This window comes from Zosterops lateralis (assembly GCF_965231275.1).
Source record: "Zosterops lateralis genome assembly, chromosome: 1".
Lineage (NCBI taxonomy): Eukaryota > Metazoa > Chordata > Aves > Passeriformes > Zosteropidae > Zosterops > Zosterops lateralis.
The window spans coordinates 17,663,450-17,684,159 of NC_139762.1; the positions used below are offsets into that span (position 1 = coordinate 17,663,450).

The following is a 20,710-nucleotide window of genomic DNA, read 5'->3' on the forward strand; positions in this document are numbered from 1 at the left end:
ATGCTTACTAACATTTTGATTGCAGACATGTTCTTCATAACGGGCTGCAGGTAGAAAATAACTATAATATCCTTCCACAGTGCCCTGTTTACTTGCTCTGCTTTTGTTTGTGTCTGAAGTGAATTATCTTTTTGACTTTCTTTAGCTGCTGAGTCTGCTTAGCACCCTAGCAGCCTGGCCAGCTCTGCTTTGTGATAGAAACTGATAGCTCAGAGGAGTGGAGAAGGACAGAGCCTCACTGCAACACATGATTTCTAAGATTCAAGTTTTGTTGAAATGGCTATAATTATTCATGGAGAAGAATGGTAGAATTTCATTTGTAATTTCCAATTAAAAAAGCCAAAACAAGCCATGTGGGTTTAAAGGCTCATAATACAGAAAAAGACAGGTCTGTAGCTGTACCTCATAGCTGGAAGGTAAAAAAAAAGAGGATTACTGGTATTACTCTTTTCTTGTGGTTTTCTGATTCATTTTTGAAGTGAGCGGGGAAATACAGCTTTAGGGATCAACATTTTAATGTGAGCAAATGTGTCTTTTGTGAGGACCTAGATTTAATCTGTATTTTTTCAAGTATAACTTGAAATGATAAATGACAATAACTTGATTTTAATTTTTTGTCAGTTTGGTACCTGGGCAGGTCAGTTGGGGGATGGAAGAGCCCACTTGGTTGGAGTATATACAAACAGGTGTGACTTTTTTTTAAATGTCTGATTGAACTCTGTGTTCAGTTTAGCTGATTCATGGTTAACCTGAGGTCTATTGTTAGAAACACCAATGGTATTTTTGCAGGCATGGTGAGAGGTGGGAACTGCAGCTAAAAGGGTCAGGAAAGACCCCATACTCCCGGTAAGTTGCAGTTATTCTATGTACTCTAAACCTGAATGTTTTCTTTTTTTAAATTTACCTTGATTTTATGACCTATTCCTTATTTCTCTGTTCTCCATAGGAATGGTGATGGAAGAGCTGTGCTTCGCTCCTCTGTTCGAGAGTTTTTATGTAGTGAGGCAATGCACTATCTTGGAATTCCTACAAGCAGAGCTGCTAGGTATTTTTCTTTCCTTTGTTCACAGCATACTAATTTACAGGTAACTTTGTCACTGAGTTTCACTGAACTTCAATAAAGTAGGACAGTTAGTTTTCAAGATGAAAGATCTCTTCATGTGTATGCAATCAGAACAGAATATATTCTCCACAGATTTTTTGATAAAACTTTCCAATAATAATAAGCTCCAGCAAATAATTGTATCACATAGTTTGCTGGGTTCTAGAATTACAACTTAACTTTAGTGTAGTAAAACCTCATTTCTGCAAAATTAATCCAAATTCTAGAATCTAGCCAACTAGGAAAATGTTGAAAGTGGCTGGTTTTGTCCTGTCATTTTTAAGATTGTTGGGAAAAATTGTCAGTCATATGAACAAACGTTAATATTGGAGGTAGAACTGAATGTAGGCAATTACTCTCAATTCTTCATCTATGCAAACACCTCTTGAGCAGAGAGAGAGATTTTGTAAAAAAAAATTAAAACTAATTCTGTCTGAACCAAAGGAGACTAACACATTCATTCATTTGGATGGTTTTCTCAGAATCAAGTAACTGAATATTTTCAGGTGATCATGTTTAAAATGTCAAATTCATTTTGTGTTCCAAGTAGTCTCAAGTCTGTACTGCAGTGTTTCAGGCTTCAAAGAAAACAAATGTTTTGCAGAAAAGGCCTGGACTCAGCTGCCACAAAGCTAGGTGTCTGTATTTGCAAAGTGTCTGCAAATCTCTTCAGCATTAGTTCTAACTCATTTGCTCTGTTGAAGTGCAGTGTTTGTAAATGACATTTTTGATGGTTTATTCACTGACTCCATCTTGAGACTCTCTCTGCTGTTGGCTGTTAATGCAGAACTTTAAATCTGTCTGAATATCAGCAGGAAATCATTTGGCAAGTTAGAGCCTCTCTTTGCTGTCGTCTCAACAAATTGTTCAGTGCAAAACCAGTATGAAATTACCCCTTTACTGTGCACGAATTCTACTGAGCACACAGTGTGCTTTAATTCTCTGCTGGCAGATTGGTTAAATGCCTGGCTCTCTTAACTGTTGTACAGGCTCTGCAGACTGTTTGCAAGACTTAATTTGGAAAAACCCCAGCTGACAGCCATATTCTTCCCGATAGGGAGCTGTTGTACTGAGGCTGGTGGGATGCACTTAACAGAGGTCTTGTCAAGTCTTGGCAGAAGTGGGAGGAAAAACCTTATGGCTTATCCCAGAACCCCCAGCAGGTTGGCTTGCTCTATTAATTTTAAGTACTGCATTCCCAATGGGATGTTACAGTTTATGACTGTACTGCCAGATACAGAACACTTCATACAGTACCATTTTAGTCACATACTGGGACTACCAGTGAGCAGTGTTACACATTAAGTCAAAAAAGTGAGCCAATATGAATAGTTTTCCAAGTTTTACTTGCATAGGGCTTGATGTTCATGCAGAACAGCAGGCAGAGCACTGAGACAAAAGCCCTTAAGTGAGAGCCAGGTAGGGAGGGATATCATCCATCCATCCATCCATCCATCCATCCATCCATCCATCCATCCATCCATCCATCCATCCATCCTTCTGTGAGTGCTGTTCCAGCTTCTTTGGTGTAAGAGCAGTTTCAGTGCTCTGTGTTCCTGTGGGTGAATGAACAGCTGGTCTACTGCTGCCTTCTCTTCAGTAATGGTACTTATCAACTACAGGGACCATTGGAGAACTGCTTTTCTAGTGGGAATGTATGTTTATGTGGCTGCTCAGCTCCCTGGCCACCTCTCAACTAAATACTAACTAAAGTAACTAAATGTTGATGCGCCCATGGATTTTTTATCTGCAATAGAAGAAGTGCTGGTATTCTGTAGGAATTTTGCAGAGAGCCTGCTAAGAGTTACACAGTAAAAAGGCAACAATCTTTCTGGCAGAAGTCTGTTCAAAATAGTAAAGTTCAGTAGCACAACTTTTGAGCCTTCTGTCCCTTAGTGCTCTGCTGCACACAGTATTTTGTTAGTGTCTGAAGTTCATTCCCTGTTCTAATTTTTTTTTCTCTTGAAGGATTAAGATTTTCTCTTTCCATCTCATTTATATCAGAGCCGTTTGTACATAATCTCAAAGACAGACTAATTGGTTTCAAATGAGTATTAAAAAACCCCACCAAACCCTAATTCTACTTGTATGAGTACAGCTCCAATAAAAGGAGAATATTGATTTCTATGTATTTTTCTGTTCCTGAAATAATTCACTGCCTGTTCTTTGCAGTTAACAGAACATTCAGTTTGAATAGCTACTAGGTATCTTTAAAAATACTGAATATAATAACAGTAATTTAGTTTTGAACCCACAGTTACTCTTGCAAGCAACTACACTAGGTAAGACTTCATGCTATTTCTTTTCATGACCTTTTGTACGTATTTATGTTTATATGGATTTCCCACATTTTTGGTTCAACTGAATTCTTCCTCAAATTTTGTCCTGGTTTTTGGACAAATCTGGGAGGAAACCTCCAAAGGGGTCCCTCTAGAAAGCAGATTCAAGCGGCCCCTTCCCTAACTGGCTCGGGAAAAGATTTCCTTGGAGAAAAGTGGAAAAAACTGTTTATTTAACCAGAAAAGCATATTAAAAAAAAAAAGAAAAAAAAAAAAAGAAAAAATAAAGAAAAAATAAAGAAAAAATTATAATATTAAACAATAAAATCTCTTGGTGTTCTGAAGGGATGGCAAATTCAGAATGTCCTTTCCATGGGTTGTAGCTTGGCTTACTCAGTCTCTTACCAGTCCCTCTGGTGCTGGAAAATGCTGTCCTGCGTCCTGGTGTGCCACAGGTGTGAAATCCAGCTGTCTTTCTGGGTTCTCAGTCCAGAGCAAGTTTGAACAGTTCCAAGAAAAAGAAAAGCCACACTCTGGGGAACTTCTCTGCCTCAGCTAGCTAAAAAAAAAAACAACCTAGCTAAAAGCAAAGGAGATCTCTGTCTCACTGTCTGTCTGTGTTGCAGACAACACAGTCCATGAGCAGGAATGCAGGGCAGTGAGTGCAGTTTCTGAAAACAAACTCCATGCTTCTTTTTCCCCCCTTCCATCTCAGAACCAGTCTTAAAGGTGCAGAACTTAATATCCAGCATAAACAGAACAGACAGCTGGGGATACAAGCATCAAAATGTCACCACTGGACAAATTTCAGTGCTCAAGTATGTAAAACCAGAATCTAGTGAACTTCCAAAATTTAACTATTGGGAATTAACACTGTGGCTGTCTTCAGTCGTATTTATAAATGGAGTATTAGGTTTGTCTCTTGTGTACCTCAAAGAAAAGTTTGGTTCTGTCTTCTCTGCTGTCTTCAACTGCCTAATAGGTAGCAGATATAAATAACTGCACTAAATATCAAATAGCATGACACCCAACTATATTTTGAATCATGGAATCGTAATTTGGGTTGGAAGAAACTTTTACTGGTCTAGTCCAATCCCCTCTCAATGGGACATCTTCACTGGATTAGGTTGTTCAAAGCCCCCTCCAACCTGACTTTGAATATTTCCATGCATGGGGCACCTACCACCTTTCTGGGCAACCTGTTCAGTGTCTCACCACCCTCTGAGTGAAGAACTTTTTCCTAATATCTAATCTAAACCTGCCCTCTTTCAGTTTAGAGCCATTACCCCTTGTCCTATCACTAGAGGCCCTGGTAAGGAGCTCCTGTCCAGCTTTCTTGTAGCCTCCTTTGGGGACTGGAAGGTGCTGTAAGGTCTCCTCATACTCCCCACAAACAGCCCTAACTCTCTCAGTCTGTCCTCATAGCAGAGGTGCTCCAGCTCTCTGGTCATTTTTGTGGCCCTCCTCTGGACCCACTCCATTAGATTCATGTCTCTCCTAAATAGATTAATATTTTCCAGTTATCAACAAGCAAAGATAAACAAGAATTATACAAATTGAGCTAAATTATTGTCCTGCTAGATTCTTGAACAAGGAGTCTTTTGAGCCTATTTGAGGGCATAAGATCTTTCAGAAGATGGCACCAAGCTGGGTTGTCAGTGTAATCCCAGTTGCTTTGGGGAGAAAACTTCCTACTTGTCAACCTTGGAAGAACATAATGGCCTTGCATAGTTTGTGAGGATTGATTTTTCTTGATAGAATAGAAAATAGAAAGAAATTATGTACTTTATTTCATAGAATTAATCTAAGTTGTGAAATATTTTAAAGCAAGTATCAAACTCTCACAGATCTCAATATTTGGATAAAAATGAAAATTTATAGGATGTGCAGAATTTTAAGGCAAATGAAAGGAAGACATTGGTTTTAAAAGTCCAAGTACCAGTAGCAGTGATTGCTCAGGGTCACAGACCTGTCCCCAAAGTTTCTGAGATAGTTTTGAATCATGTAAAGGGCAACCTCCACCTGATGCAACAATTTGATTTCTAATTTCTCTCTCCTCAAAATTTCCATGTTGTCTCCAGGGAAATTGTGACTAAGTTAATGTTACAGTCACACTAATCTGTAACTGAGGTTCCAAGTGAATGCACTCCTCTTTTTGAGAGCAGCCATCTCCCCAAGAACAATGAGAGTAATGAAATTGGTCAACATTGTATTAAATACAAAATAAATGCATTTTGGTCATGAACCTTGGTAACCCTTGGCATCTTCTTTGCCTGTGTCATTTGCAAATACAAAGCTATGCCATCAAAATGATCTTCCTTTTATGAAGAAAATTAATCTATATAAAATACCACTCTGATCTTCATTATGAATTATTTTTGCTGAGATAACTTTTAACATTCATTTCTTGTTTGCTACAGCTTGGTTGTAAGTGATGATGATGTGTGGAGAGACCAGTTTTACAATGGAAATATTAAGAAAGAAAGAGGTAATGAACATATTTTAAAGTGTTACAACATTGTAACTTAATTCTCCATGAAAAAAAAAGTGTAATAAAAAGCAATAAATTGGCTTAATTTCATTTATTAAGATATAAAACCTCTCTTGAGAAAATCAATCTGAAACATATTTTGGTTGAAGAAATGAAGCCCTCTGAACAGGTCTTCTATGATTGTGGCATATGTATTGCAAGAATATAATTTTGATTTTCATCTCCCATTACAAAAATGTTGCTGAAAACTAGGGAAAATTTCCATTGTTTTGATAGCAATACCAGGATGGGTGGAATGCAGTTGTGTCATTGCTACATCATCTGCACCTGCTCTGAAAAAGAGTGAGATGGCACAGCATGGGGAAAAATCTGTTTTTGTTCTTTCTTTGAGGCTGGCATTTCTGGAGTGATTCTAGTATTAATGCACTAACAGAATTTTTTCTGTGGTTGCTGGTATAGCAAATCAAGTTTTATCATTAAAATGCATGTGTAGTAAAATAACATTATACATATTCATCTATTATGTGTTAGGCATACTTACAAAATACCAGTTTAACTGTGCATATACAAAACTCTGTGTCTATAGAAACAATACATGGTGGCTTTTGCTGTGGAACTGTTTTATTTTGCTGATGTTCTGTTTACATTTAAACACACTTGTCTCTGTATTTAAGGTGCAATAGTGCTACGACTTGCCAAATCGTGGTTTCGTATAGGATCCTTGGAAATCTTAGCTCACTCTGGGGAACTGGACTTACTAAGGTTTGAGTTGAATCTTCATAGTAACTGCAATAGTTTTCTCAACAATCAAATTACATTAGATTTCATGTATACAGATGGAATTTAGACATAAATTATTTAGCAAGTAAGATTACATAATTTAAAAAGGTAACCTGCTATTTTTATACAAGCATACCAAAGATCTTGCCTCACAAGGGTAAAACCCTTGAGATGTTTCTAAAGGCCTGGATCATACAAAATGAGGAAAGTTCTATACCCAAGTAGTTCTGGTAACTAAGCACTAGGGAGGAGTTGTTTGTTTTGGAAAGATTTGTAAGTTGAAAGTGTAAGTCCCTACATTTCTCAGTTTTCTGTGACAGGTTTTTCTGCAAATTTTAATGCATGTATCCCATTTCCCTAAGCCTGTCTTGTAGGAATGTGGAGCACTGTTTTGGGAACAGCCAGTTACTATGGAAGTAACCCTACTTTCATAAGAATTCAGCCATAACATTGTCTTTGTGAGAATTCTGATGTAGAATGATTATTCCTTGTAATCCTATAGTGTTTTTTTAAAAATGCAAACTCTTTTTTTTTCCTAAAAATGGATATTGCTGCATGCAAAACCACATCCTGGTGTGCTCTGGAGTTTAAATGTGGGGATAATTTTAACTCTGTGTGGCAGTCCCCAGTTGTATTTATGATACAGCCTTAGGTTTTATCTTTAAGCATTTGGAAGAGCTTCATCTAATATTCACTGGAATAAATAGACTGAGTTTTTTAATAACTATTTGTGGCAAGCTGTAGATCAGCATTTTGTTGATTGAAAACAAGAATTTTTAATGCTCAGTTCCAAAGTACCAGTTTTGTTTAAAAAATTCTGTTTCTGCTGTTACAGGAGATTGCTCGACTTTATCATCCAGGAACATTTTCCTTCAATAGCAATGAATGATTCAAACAGATACCTGGTAAGTCTTTTTTAAGAGTAATTTTTATTTTCCACAAGCATGTGAACAAAAATTACAGGAAGGTCTTCACAATTTCAAGTTTTACAATCTTTTAAAATTTGAAGTAAGCTTCCAAGTTTTATTAGTAAAAGTTAGTTAATTCTCTGCAGTAAAAATCCGCTTTTTGATTTTTTTGTTTTCTCAAAGTCAAATATGAACATTTTTCACCAGTTTCCATAATGGAAATGTTTATTGTGAAGCTTCCATTTTCTGTTGTTTTTTGTTCTCTTACTGCTCATGTGGTCAGTGAACAGTGGTCATGAAGTGATGAAATGTGCTTTTGCTAATGTAAATGTAGTCTGTATAGTATATTCTAGTGTACTGCCTAGTATATATAGTGTCTTTGGGGTTTTTTGTTGTTGGGGTTTTTTTTAGTTTTTTGGGGTTTTTTTTAAATTTTACTTCTTAATTTCTTTAAGGGCATCTGTGTATACTTATTTAACTATAGTCTTTGCTGGATAAGGTTATTATGTATTCACATTATTTAGAATGGGAATGACAAGTCCTGACAGATACATAAATTTGAAAAATTAACTGTATTGCATATTTCTAAAGTGAATGAAATGCTTATGTATTTCAATGTTTTTGATACAGAGAACTTGAAGTAAAAGATGTGTTTGATTTTAGGAATTTTTCTCTACAGTCGTGTCAGAGACTGCAAATCTCATTTCCTTGTGGATGTCTGTGGGGTTTGCACATGGTAAGGTGCCAGATGGCATTGGCTTTAGGGGAGGCACACTTTACAGTAATGTACTTTAAAATGGCTTTTATTTGTCACCATGGTCATCAGTTCTGCTGATGTCTTCCCCTACAGCTTCCTCTGTTACACAAGGGGCTTCTGTAACAGAGTTACACTGTCTGATCTCTCAGAGCACAACGGTGACGGGATGGGAATAGGGAGCAAGAATTCTCAGAGCTGTTACAACAGTGCAGTGTAGAAAGACAGGGCACTGGTGCCATGTGTAAGTTTAACTGCTCGATTTAACTGCTCTGAAATCAATCCATCCACAAGAAGCCCCAGCCTTTTTCAGTGCACAGAAGGCAGAAGTGTCTGGCTTTCTGCAGATTTGTGGGATTAACCCCAAAACAGTGGCCAGAGCCTCGGTGTCCTGCAGGGCATGGGCTGGGGGCAGAGGGACAGGTACCTCCCTCTAGCTCTCCAAATTCAGTGGACCTGTTCCACAGCAAATTGCCTAGAGACTGGGGTTCAGGTGGAATTTTAACTTTTGTTTCCCCTTTCTGTTGAACTGTAGGTGTCTGCAATACAGATAACTTCAGTTTATTGTCCATAACAATAGATTATGGTCCATTTGGATTTATGGACTCCTATGACCCAAGTGAGTGTAGCATCTGTTTTTTTGTTTTTGGTTGGTTGGTTTGTTTGTTTGTTTGTTTGTTTTCTTTAAACAATCTTTTTATATTAAATTATATAGTTTCTATTGCATGTAAACTTCTTTCATTATCAGCAGAAAAAAACATAAGCATGTGTACTGTTTGAAGAGTTTTAGGGGAAAAAATTACGTCAGTGACCAGTTTTATGATACACTATATAGGCTGCATTCAAGGCCTAAATGTCTTAATGAAATGTTACTATTAAACCCATTTCCGTGAGACTGTTTCCACTTGAGCACCATCAATTCAATAGATGCTACAACAGAAGATAAGAAAACTAAAAATTGTGTATTGCTGGAAGCTCTAGCTTTATAGTCACAGTAGCTAATTATGTGTTGGAAGAAAATAAATCAAACCTACACAGTCATGGTAATCTTTCTTTAAAAGTCTTAACTCAGTCAGTTGGGGATTGATAGATACAGGTTCAGTATGTACATAAATGTGTATTCTTAGAATATTGTTTATAGTTTGCAACTGCATAAACTTCAGAATCAGCAGTGGTTATCTTGCTATGTGTTTTCATGCCTGCAGCCTGAAATTAAGGAAAAGTCATGAGAATAAATGTCATATGGTTTCTATTATATTGAACAAAATGGGGCTTTTTTGCTTTGAGATGTTTCTCTATAGGGTGGATTGGCCCCAGCTGGCAATTAAGGACCCACAAGTCAATTGTTCACTCCTCCCTGCTGAGGGCTGAGGAGGAGAATTGGAAAAGCAAGGCTAAGAAAAAGCTTATGGGTTAAGATCAAGACATTTGAATAAGTCAAAGGGAAAAAAAAAAGGCAAGGGTGACCAGCAAGTGATGCAAAGACAAACACTCTCCATATCTCACCACCAGACTGATGCTGAGTCAATCCCCAAGCATCAGCTGCCTTGGAAAAACTACCCCCAGATTTTATTGCTGCTGATAATGTTAGAGGTGTGGAGTATCCCTTTGGTCAGCTGGGCTCCGCTGTCCCAGCTGCATCCCCTCCTAGCCTCTTGCCCAGCCTCATTTTCCAGGGTTACAGAGTGAGAACAGAGCCTTTGATGCTGGGCCAGCCCTGCAGAGAATGTGTAGAACATTGCCGTGCCATCAGCAGTATTTCAGTCACAAGTCCAACACATGGGGCCAGACAGGCTGCTGTGAGGAGAACTGACTCTGTCCCAGCCAGCCAGTGGACCCAAAAGCCTGATGAGAGGCATTAGAGTCAAAATTCAGATTTGAACCACTTACCAGATCTGGCAGATGAGGTACAAGTCTCCTCCTTGAAGCTCCATTTGCTGTCAGTGTCCTCTGAGGACTGGGGCGATGCTGTGGGCACTGATCAGCTTGTCTGGGTTTGATCTGAGTGAGTGGTTCCCCTCACAGACTCCTGCTGTACGTGGGCATACATTTTACTGTTGGATACGTGGAACCTTCATGACAGGCACTTACTATCTCCCAGATAATGTATTTGCATACTGGAAAACATTAGGCCTAATTTTTATGTGAACACAAAGCTTGCTGATCCAATTGAAACAAATCTTGCTTAGGTGGCCTGTTAAATACGTGTTTACTACATGTGTGACTTTTCCATAAATACTTAAATCCTGAATCTAGTTGGACATTTGTTTGCTTAATCTATCTGCTAAGTTGTAGCACTAGATATAGTAAAAATATTTGGTTTAAGTGTAAAAGACAGTGGTTTTAATGCAAAAATGGTCTTTTTTCTGTAACCATCTGAATTCATCTTGTATCTTCAGGTAGGAAAATGTCACTTGTGACACATGGGAACTTACGTGTGAATGGTGTATTCCTTAGATTTGCAAATAATAGATCTTGAGTTAATTCACCTTATATAAGTATTCTTGTGATCTGATTTTAAGTATTTAGTAGTTTTAGGTGTTCTATAAGTTTGCTGTGTAAGTATAAAATGAATGTATTTCAATATTTTAACATTGATTGTTTATTGTAATTACTCTGTTATGGAAAAGTAATGTTTTATTTGAAACAGATTTTGTTCCGAACACATCTGATGATGAAAAGAGGTATAAAATAGGAAATCAGGCAAGCGTTGGGCAGTTTAATCTGAGCAAGCTGTTACAAGCTCTAAAACCTTTATTGGATCCCAGGCAAAAGCAGCTGTAAGTAATCCTTAAAATATCATAATGCTTAAGGGAACTAGTGAGATGGGAGACACTGTAATCACCATATGCTTGGGAAAGAAAGAGATTAGCTTTCAATTTATTTATTTTTTTTAAAACTAGAAATTGAGTCTGGGTTAATTATTGACCAGAATAGGATTGGAGGGTGGAGAGAAAAGTGTTTGTTGGTCATAAATGGTGGCAAAATAGGACCACAGGGAGGTATTAGATAAGACCTAAGGTAGGACCTTTGCCCATTGTTTTCTGTTCTAAGTTTGTCTAGCTTGTTTTGTAAGACACTTACTTAGGAAGACCATGCATCCTCCTGAAGTAATGAAGTAGTATTTTAGTAGCCTCTTGTAAAGATTCTTAAATGAAGAACAGATCCCAGGTTTTTGAGATAGCAGGCAGAAGTTTTCATTGTTTAGTGTATGACATATTATACATGCAGGAGCATTTTAGTTCCGTAGAATTTGACATTTCCTTTGTTTTGCAGAGCTTCCAAAATTTTGAAGGGGTATGGTGAGCACTATTACAATCGGTATGCACTTTCAGAACTGAAACCTTCTAGTCACAATACTATAAAATATATAATGTTCACAATTTCCATACTTTGTTACTATTTTCAGTTTCACAGAACTATTCAAAACAAAATTGGGTCTTCTTGGTGAGAATGAGAATGATAACTATTTGATTGCTTTCCTCTTAAAAGTGAGTTTACTTTGCTAATTTTGTTGGCAAATGTCTGAACTGACCTCCTACACTTGAAAAGCACTCACAGAAGTATCTTTCTTCACTAGATTATGGAAGATACAAAGGCTGATTTTACGATGACATTCCGAGAGCTGAGTGAAATTACTGCAGACCAGTTAAAGGAGCTCCATATTCCTGAGGTATAAATACAAGCACCTAATCTTAGGAATACTTAATATAAAAAGAGTAAATCAAGTTGAGTATAACCTCAATATAGTAGAGGCCATCTCAAGCCATGATTCATCTGAGAAATATGTTATTGTATCCTTATTAAGGAACAGAGAGACTAATACACCTGTGTCTGGCTACCAGCTCTTGTAAAACCTGTGTCTGGTAATGATGGACATGCTAATGAAAAGTGGTAAGGAAAGGTGCATTAATGAAGAATGCTGAAAATCAGATTTTTCAGCCTTCAATACAGGTCCAATATGAGTAGTCATAAATACTCATACACAACTGGGAATGTGATTTTCTTCACATTTAACATGGGTCTGCTACAAAGAACTTTCTTCCCCCTCACCTGCCTTTTTTTGTTCTTTTGTTTAAGAATACCTTTTGTCCAACAAGTGAAGTTGCACAGGGCTCACGAGGAAAATTTCAGCCTCAGGTCAACCAAACTGTTCCTGACATGGGTTTGGCAGGTGGCCTAAACCTCTGCTCTCAGGCATCTTTGCTTATCTTGGTATCTAATGATAAGTGAGATCTCATCTCAACATAAACTCCTGCTAGAACTCTGCCCAGAGTGCCTCTGCCCTTCCTTGAGCATGAGATTTGTTTTAAATGTAACTTAAAGCCTAAGAATACATTTTGCTGTTGTGTCCTGCTCAGCCTGCTGTCCCATCCTCTGTTGCTGCTAACTTAGCCTAAACTTATACTTCAGGACCAAGTATAACCATATATAAAATACATGAGAGTATTTAAAATGTTTTACCTGGATGTAGTGCAATCTTTGAAATTGGAAATACAGCTGAAATATTTGAACTGGACTGAGATGTTAGGCAAGTCATAATTGGATAAAAAGCAAAAGGGGAATTCTGAAAAGGAAGCTTGTAATCTGGTTCTGAAAAGCAACCTATTCTGGAAAGAAAATAGCCTTTTTGTGAGAGCCAAAATGATTTTTTTCTCTTATATTCTTTAATACAGTGCCTTTTCCATGTGATGAATATTGTTCATTTTGCCTGGGAAGCTTCACTACCTTCCTCAAACATCTGATTTATGTCTGTTTTTGAAGCCAGTTTAAAATGAGAGCAGGTGGACTTAAGGAGGTTGTTTTTAGGCAGCAGGATGTCACAGAATGAAAATGAGGAGTTGATGGTTCTTTTTCCAAGTAAAATTAAGTGGTTTTGAGCAAATTTTCTGGTTTTCCTTGTTTTCTTCTGTTAAGTAAGAGGCTTATCCTGACCTTTTCTATGAACTTGAAACCATTAATAGTTTAAAAATTTAGATACTCTAGAGGTAAGCAATAAAAAACCCCAGGAGTTGTGGCTTTGGAATTAATTGTTTGCACAGAAGGGTGATAAAAGGATGGGTGTGTTTGTAAGAGAAGGTATTTTTGTCACAGAACCCAAGGGATTTTTCCATTTATGGCAACTCCATCTCCCCATCTTTGAACGTATTTATTGGTTGAGGAACCAACGATTGTGGTGTAGCTGTGACCCTGCTGCTACACCAAGGGTCATTTCCAGCCTTCACTTGACAGCAATCTTCTTTTTTTCCATACAATGAAATTATTTAGCCCACAAATTCTGAGTTCCAAAAATTATGTGGAAAAACAAGTACGATTTTATGCTGGTAAAAAGTTTTCATTGTTTTAAAGAATTTTAGTTTTAAAGTAATTTCACCTCTATTTATTTACACACCAATACTTTTATGAGTAAGTTTTCATATTGATTTGTACATCACTTAAGATTTTTGTCAGCTGCATACCAACATTGACCCAAAAATGCTAGAATCCTTTGGAAACACTGCAGGAATCCTTATATTTATTATTAACTGGAAACATTCTGAAAATCCTCCTAAAGCAGCCTAACTCTTCACATCTTTGAACAAATGCTTGATTCTCACACTCACCTGTTATCCACTTGCCTGATTCCCAGCTCTTAATCATTTCTGTGCTCATTTTTATGATCAAATAGAGTTTTAATATATTTTTTACTCTATTCCTCAAAAAAACCTGCCAAAACAAAAAAAAACCCCACCGGATGGGATCAAAACTTTTTCTTCTTGCTTTTAATTTCCCTTACTTTTTTTCCTGGAATATGTGCTGTTTATCTCCTTTTGTCTATGTCCATTTCTTCCTAATCCGTTCTTTCTCTGAAGTTCATTTTTGGTCTGTGAGCTTTGGCTGCTTTTAGCGGAGGAATATGAAGCAGCTGTTAGCTGAGTGTACTCAGCCAGGGAGGCTGTTTGTGTTTGCTGTCCATCATTAGAGGCAGTAACCCCAAGCTCTGATTTCTTGCTGTCAGCCTTTTCCAAGTTTTGTCTCCTCTCCTGCTGTCTCTATTCTTCTCAGTTTTCCACTATCCCTGTGGATTTTAGTTTCCCTTTCTCTTCATCTTTTCTTTATTCATATATTTTGTTTATTGCAATCTTTGATGAAAAAAAATAATCTGTATGAATATATCTGACCCATGTACAAGTCTCAGAAGAGAGTGAAACCTGTAATTATGTACCTTAAAAATGAAATAGGTCAGACAATAAGCCGAGGAAAAACAGGGATGGTTTATAATATGGATGTGTCATGCTAGCAAAAAAAAAAAAATTTTAATACAGAGCAAAAGATACTAGTAGAATGTTTAGGGAGAAAATTCTTTTAAGGGTCATCATATGTTTGCCTTTTAAATCCTTTTATTGTTCAGTGTCCTGTTTTCAGCTGGGATAGAGTTAATTTTCTTCCTAGTAGCTGGTACAGTGCTCTGTTTTGGATTTAGACTGTGAATAATGGTGATAACACACTGATGGTTTAGTTGTTGCCGAGCAGGGCTCACACTAAGTCACAGACTTTTCAGCTCCTCATGGTGCTCTGCCAGCAAGGAGGCTGGGGGTACACAAGAAGCTGGGAGGGGACAGCTGACCCAAACTGGCCAAAGGGATATCCCACACTGACCCAAACTGGCCAAAGGGGTATCCCACACTGACCCAAACTGGCCAAAGGGATATCCCACACTGACCCAAACTGGCCAAAGGGGTATCCCACACTGACCCAAACTGGCCAAAGGGGTATCCCACACTGACCCAAACTGGCCAAAGGGATATCCCACACTGACCCAAACTGGCCAAAGGGGTATCCTATCCCACAGCACTCGGTGTCATGCTCAGCAAATAAACTAGGGGAGAGCTGAGTGAGGGGACCCTGCTTGGGAACTGGCTGGGCATAGGTTGGTGAGCAGTTGTTTTTTCATTTGCATCACTTGTTTCTGTTGGATTTTATTTCTCTCTCCTTTTGATATTTTCCTTTTCATTGCTATTGTTGCTATTATTGTTGTTATTATTAAATTATTTCAATTATTAAACTGTTCTTATCTCAACCCATGAGTTTCCTTACTTTTAACCTTAATTTAAAACCCCATTGAGGGGGAGCATGAGCAAGTGGTTATGTGAGGCTTAGTTCCCAGCTGGGGTTAAAACACAGTATTTGTTGCTTGCTTTGGTTTTTGCTTAACAGGAAAATAATTCTGACTATCTGTCACTAAATGTTTCTTTCTCTTTAGGAGTTCTGGGCTCTCCAGGATGTGGGTAAACACAAATTATTTTCAGAATGGGTTACTATGTACCTCCTGAGATTAAACAGGTAAGTCTGATTGCAGTTTGAAGTGTGTATTTGCCAGAAGCAGGCAACTTTTTAATCTGCAGTGATTTTGCATAGTCTTTAGTGAGTCTAATAAACTGGCTCAAACATGGTTTCATATGTCTTTATTGTCTTCATGGTTCTAGACTGTGCTGGATTCAACAATAATTACTGTTGTAGTTCTGTTTTGACACACAGGTACCTAAAAATAGCATGGAAGGAGTAATTTCTGTTCTTTGTCCTTCATCCGTTTTCTTTGGTTAACAGTTTTCCTTAAAATACCAATCCCACAGATTCAGTCCAAGAATCACAAACAGGTGTTGCAAGTACATAGGAATGAATAGTATTTAATTGCTGTTTTTATATATATTTTTTACTATGTAATAACATTGCTTTATGGTGGCAGGAGATGGAAGTTGAACAGTTGCAAATACACAGATTGTGTTTGGAAATCATGGTGTTGCATGGATAGGAAAGCACAGGATTCTTTTGTGTTAAATAAATAAAGAATCTAACCTTTTTTCTTAGTTATATATGGTATGAATGGCTACTGGCAATGAACATAAATACATATCAGGTACTTGGAAATTTTATTCAGTAAATGCAATTCTTAGGGAACAAAATTTAGGCACAAGGCACAAAACGTACAAGAAAGTGTGCACTTTTCCAAGTCTAATCATTCTCAGAGCTTCTGCCAAACACAAAAGCAGAGCACTTAATGATTTTAATGGAAGTCAAATAAGATACTTCTAAAAATAAATCAGCATAACCCTCAGTAACTGAAGTGCTTTCTGGTTTTCTTCTTTTCATTTGTTTTTCATGTGTAGTAACAACGGTGACTCAGATGCCAAAAGAAGAACAAGAATGGCAAGTGAGTAAAACAATCCAAAGGAACCATATGCTTGCAGATGGCAAATATCTATTTACATATGTTTCTTTAGTGTTAAGATATTTCTCATTTTTTGGTAGAACTAAAATACAGTACTTTTTTGCAGAGGAGAAGCTCTCATTATGCTGCTGCAAATCTTGTAATACTGTACATTCATTCTGTCTGTCTCTGTCCTTTCTACATGCTGCACAGAATTCAGATTTCTGACAGGGACACACTTTTTCTTTCTGTCACCCAGACAAAAAACTCCTTGTGAAAGGACTATCCAAGCATAGAAGGCAAAGGAAGGTGCTTTGATTCTCCAAGTTACTCTAAACACAAAATGGCAGTTAGGTACCACAGCAGAAACACTGGATATAAAACTCCAAGAAATGTTCATCGGGAGATATTTTTGATCTGCACTAAGCTGTGGTAAATTTGTGAAATTTGCTTGTAAGAGAAAATGAGCAACTGAAAATCTGTGGGGAAAAGGGAATGAAGGAACTACAGGATCTGATCAAACTCTGCACAAGAGGCTTCACTGTTGCACTGCTTTGCAGGGTGCTTCCTGCAAAGCAGGATGAAAATGGCTGCACTCTTTTGTTAGATATTGATTTGCCACTTTCTTCTAAAGCTCCAATTGACTGGCTACGAAAATGGCAGGAGCTGGCACTGACTCTGAGTAATGAGAGCAGTAAAACAATTTATGGTTTCAGGTTTTCATCCCCATTTTCTAACAAAGGCTCTATTATTTTTAAAGAATATTTCTTAAAATTCTGTATGCATTTTAGAAGGTTAATATGAAAAGTGCTACCAAGAAGAAATATTTATTTTCTTGTTTTTTTGATAGGGTAAAAAGCTTCATTTGTGAGTTTCTGAAGCTCTTTGCTCAATTAACATTTTGAGTTTTCAAGCTCTTGTTTCCTCAGCTAAAATTGAATGCTGAAAACTGTCTAAACACACTTACTTTTCTGTATCTTTTGAATCTGCTTTTAGAGAAAATCATGACATTTTGAGGTTTTATTCCAAATCAGAAAGGATCCTAGTCTGTCAGTCTCTTCTGCAAACCATCATTATGTTTTTCCACATGCACTCAGAAGATCTCATAGTACAGGAGATAGATGAAACACAGAAAAGGTTTTGCCTCCAAAATCGCATTTGTGCTAATGGTCTTAGTTTTGGTAGCAGTCAAAACTTCATGTGCAAAGATTCATGGTCCAGTTAGTTTTCTTTCATAAAATCAACCATCACTCTCAAATCATACTGTAGAGCTGCAAAAATTCATAATATGCTACTGATTTTAGTTTGTTATTGTTTTATTTAAAATCAACAACCCTTGTTGGATTTTTGCTAACTGCTCCATAATATTTCAGTGTGACTGAAATTTCTTACCGAGGTTTTTGGGAATTTTTTTGTTCTTTTTTACATTTTTACATCCATGCATTTAAATAGATTGCTTAGATGCCCCTGTGGTATCTTTAAAATTATTTCAGTTTTTGTTTTGTTGTTTGTTTGTTTGTTTGAGCATTTGCTTGTAACAGCTGTCCTTATCAGCACAACTTCCAGCAGAAATCTGTCTCAATTCAGTCAACTGCATTTTTATCCAGTATTTCATGTTAAAGACAAAAATGTCCTGGCTCCTCAGATTCTCAGCTGGGTTGGGAAGTTCCACTAAATTGTGTACTGCTGTCTTTGACTGACCTTGAATACACTGGCATTAACACCTTCATTATTCATCACCCTTCCCTAATTGTTAGTAAGTGTCATTAAAAAAAACTCACTTCTCAAAGTACATTAACTTGAATCATTTGAAGTCATCACTTATTCATTATTTTTATTTTTTTTTCTCTCTTTATTTAGTTTTCAGTTCTTAGTAGTGTTTTATCTTGTACTAGCTAAACTTACTTCTGCTGGAGTTGATCAAAAAGTTTTGACAATCCAAGTCTAAAATTGTCTTTCTTTACAAAAAGAAGGATGTAAAAAAAGGAGACCAGATCATGCTTGTAAGGGCACAAAAGTTCTTTTGCTTTGTCCTTTTCTTACCTGGCTTGTATTACTCTTTCATAATTATCTTGTCACTTGTGTTAAATACTGATCTTTTTAAAACCACTGTGAAACCTGTCAATTTTCAATTGTTAAGAATTTATTTCTGGGACAAATATTCTCCTGCTAAAATGACTCACAGCTCTAATGTGAATTACCATTTTTTGAATGAGTCATATGTTAACTTTTTCACCTTTATTTAAAATATTTAATAGTTATCACACTTCACTATGGATAACCCATTTACTGGATTAAATCAAATACTTGGCCAGAGCAAATTGTTTTGCCAAGTAGTGAAACGCTGGTTTTTAGCAGTTAGGGCAGTGTTGTAATGCCTGTGTGGGGGTTATAAGGATCCCCAGTAGACAGTTGTATTTATTAGTTTTTTTTAATATGTGTAAGCACATACTGGACAGTGGGGATTTGAAAAAGAAGAATGTCTGTGGCCCCTTCTAATACGTTATTTGTAAATAAAATAATTTAATAACTAATTGATTAAAGGAATTGAGTAGAGGGAAGTTCAAAATGGTAATTTTGATTATTCCTCTGCTTTTTCCAGTACCCTCTTTCAAGTATGCTGTCAGGGTATTTATAAGAATATTTTATGAAGCTCTATGTATTTTTAAAAATAAATATATAAAACTAATTTATTCACATATAAAACTAACATTCATATAAAACCTACTGGGACATCAGTGGAGAGAGAAGGAGATGAAGTTTGTGTATGTCCATAAATCACAGACTTTTGGTTTCAAGTGCATGGGTGAAACCCCTTTGGGATCAGTAACTAATATCTTAATGTAACAAATGCTTACTGAATTGGGGAAAATGTACAGACCAATGGCAAATTATGACTTCAAAGCAGGCTTGAAGTGTTACAATTATTATGTAATGTTGTTTGGATCATTAGGTAGGTCATCACTAGAATACTAGCCTTTAATTGCAGAACCAGAATAAGAATTTCGTTGTCATAATCTGCAAAAAACCTGATAATTAGGAGCCATGTGTGCTTATAAGAATTGTACTTGGTAGACAATTTTGAGTTTGACAGTTTTGAATTTGACAAAACTCCTTTTATAAGTTGTTAGTGGCTCTGCTGTAGGATATATCCTAGTTTATTAATTCAGCAGTTTCATTTTCCAGTGTTGCTACATTCTCTCTACTGCTCATTAGACAAAAGCAGCCTGAAACATGGCAGGGAAGCAGTGCAGTTGTCATGAGGGCTTCCAAAAGGATACAGCAGACAGCTGTGGAAAAACCTGAGGAATCTCTGCCTATCCCCAGCCAGGAGATTAAAAGGAAAGTTGAAAAAGTAGTTTCTAAAAAATACAGCTAAAATGTAACATTAAAGGCTTTTATGGCTAAACTTTTGTTACATGACATAGAAGGAGTATCTAAGTATATATACTTCAAAGCGTATCTTAGTAATTACTTTTTAAATTATATAATTTTTTTATTATTTTTTTTTATTTTTATCTCCAGAAAGGTGCTGACAACACTGAAATGTTTTCCATCAACACAGCAGGAACCTAGGCCATGGTAAACTCATGGCACTTGAAAAGCCTGCTGGTTCCTGATAGGAAATCCTTCCTGTATCAATGTCATGTTCTGTACCACTCTAATTTCTGTTTGGTAGTTTGGCACTACTGTTAGTGAAAGTTTCAAAAATCCTTTTAGCAACTCATAGAATTAAGTAGATTGATGAATTCCTTTTTCTTTTTATGCATTTTTTCTTGCTCTGCAAATTAAAATCTTCTTGAAGATTTCAATGATATGTTTCAATGACTGTTTTATTTTTGTTGAATATATCTAACTAAATTTAACATTATTTACTCTTGGTTTCAGCTGTTAATCCTAGATACATACTTAGAAATTGGATGGCAGAATCAGCAGTGCAAAAAGCTAATTTGAATGATTTCTCTGAGGTAAAATTACCTTTTTTATTCTTGACATATTTAATAATAACTGGCATAACAGATAATGAAACAATTTTTAATTTTACACTTTGAACTATACTACAGTTTGACCAAAACTGTACCATATAACACCAATTGCTACTTAAAATATGTACAAAATTATTAATAGTATTAATTATAGCATAAATAGTATAATAGTAGTGCTAGTAATAGTAAGCAATTAATGTGATAGTTTCTGAAGCCAGAAGA

The 20,710-nt window shown here is 36.6% G+C and overlaps 1 protein-coding gene across 2 annotated transcripts in view; it reads left to right on the forward strand.

Annotated features, from left to right (window-relative positions):
* The window catches only part of LOC310912674 (protein adenylyltransferase SelO-like), a 29,407-nt gene that overhangs the window by 2,259 nt on the left and 6,438 nt on the right, over window positions 1-20,710 (forward strand). For both annotated transcript variants that reach the window (XR_014590698.1, XM_083867427.1), the window contains exons 4-18: window positions 622-686; window positions 790-846; window positions 947-1,045; window positions 5,802-5,869; window positions 6,547-6,634; window positions 7,488-7,557; window positions 8,224-8,296; window positions 8,850-8,933; window positions 10,965-11,094; window positions 11,591-11,635; window positions 11,724-11,805; window positions 11,895-11,987; window positions 15,558-15,637; window positions 16,462-16,505; window positions 20,391-20,470. Coding sequence is in view for 1 of the 2 variants with exons in the window: in XM_083867427.1 (XP_083723553.1) it covers window positions 622-686; window positions 790-846; window positions 947-1,045; window positions 5,802-5,869; window positions 6,547-6,634; window positions 7,488-7,557; window positions 8,224-8,296; window positions 8,850-8,933; window positions 10,965-11,094; window positions 11,591-11,635; window positions 11,724-11,805; window positions 11,895-11,987; window positions 15,558-15,637; window positions 16,462-16,505; window positions 20,391-20,470 (1,158 nt within the window). In the remaining variant the exon portion in view is untranslated. The remainder of the gene's footprint in view (window positions 1-621; window positions 687-789; window positions 847-946; window positions 1,046-5,801; window positions 5,870-6,546; window positions 6,635-7,487; window positions 7,558-8,223; window positions 8,297-8,849; window positions 8,934-10,964; window positions 11,095-11,590; window positions 11,636-11,723; window positions 11,806-11,894; window positions 11,988-15,557; window positions 15,638-16,461; window positions 16,506-20,390; window positions 20,471-20,710) is intronic.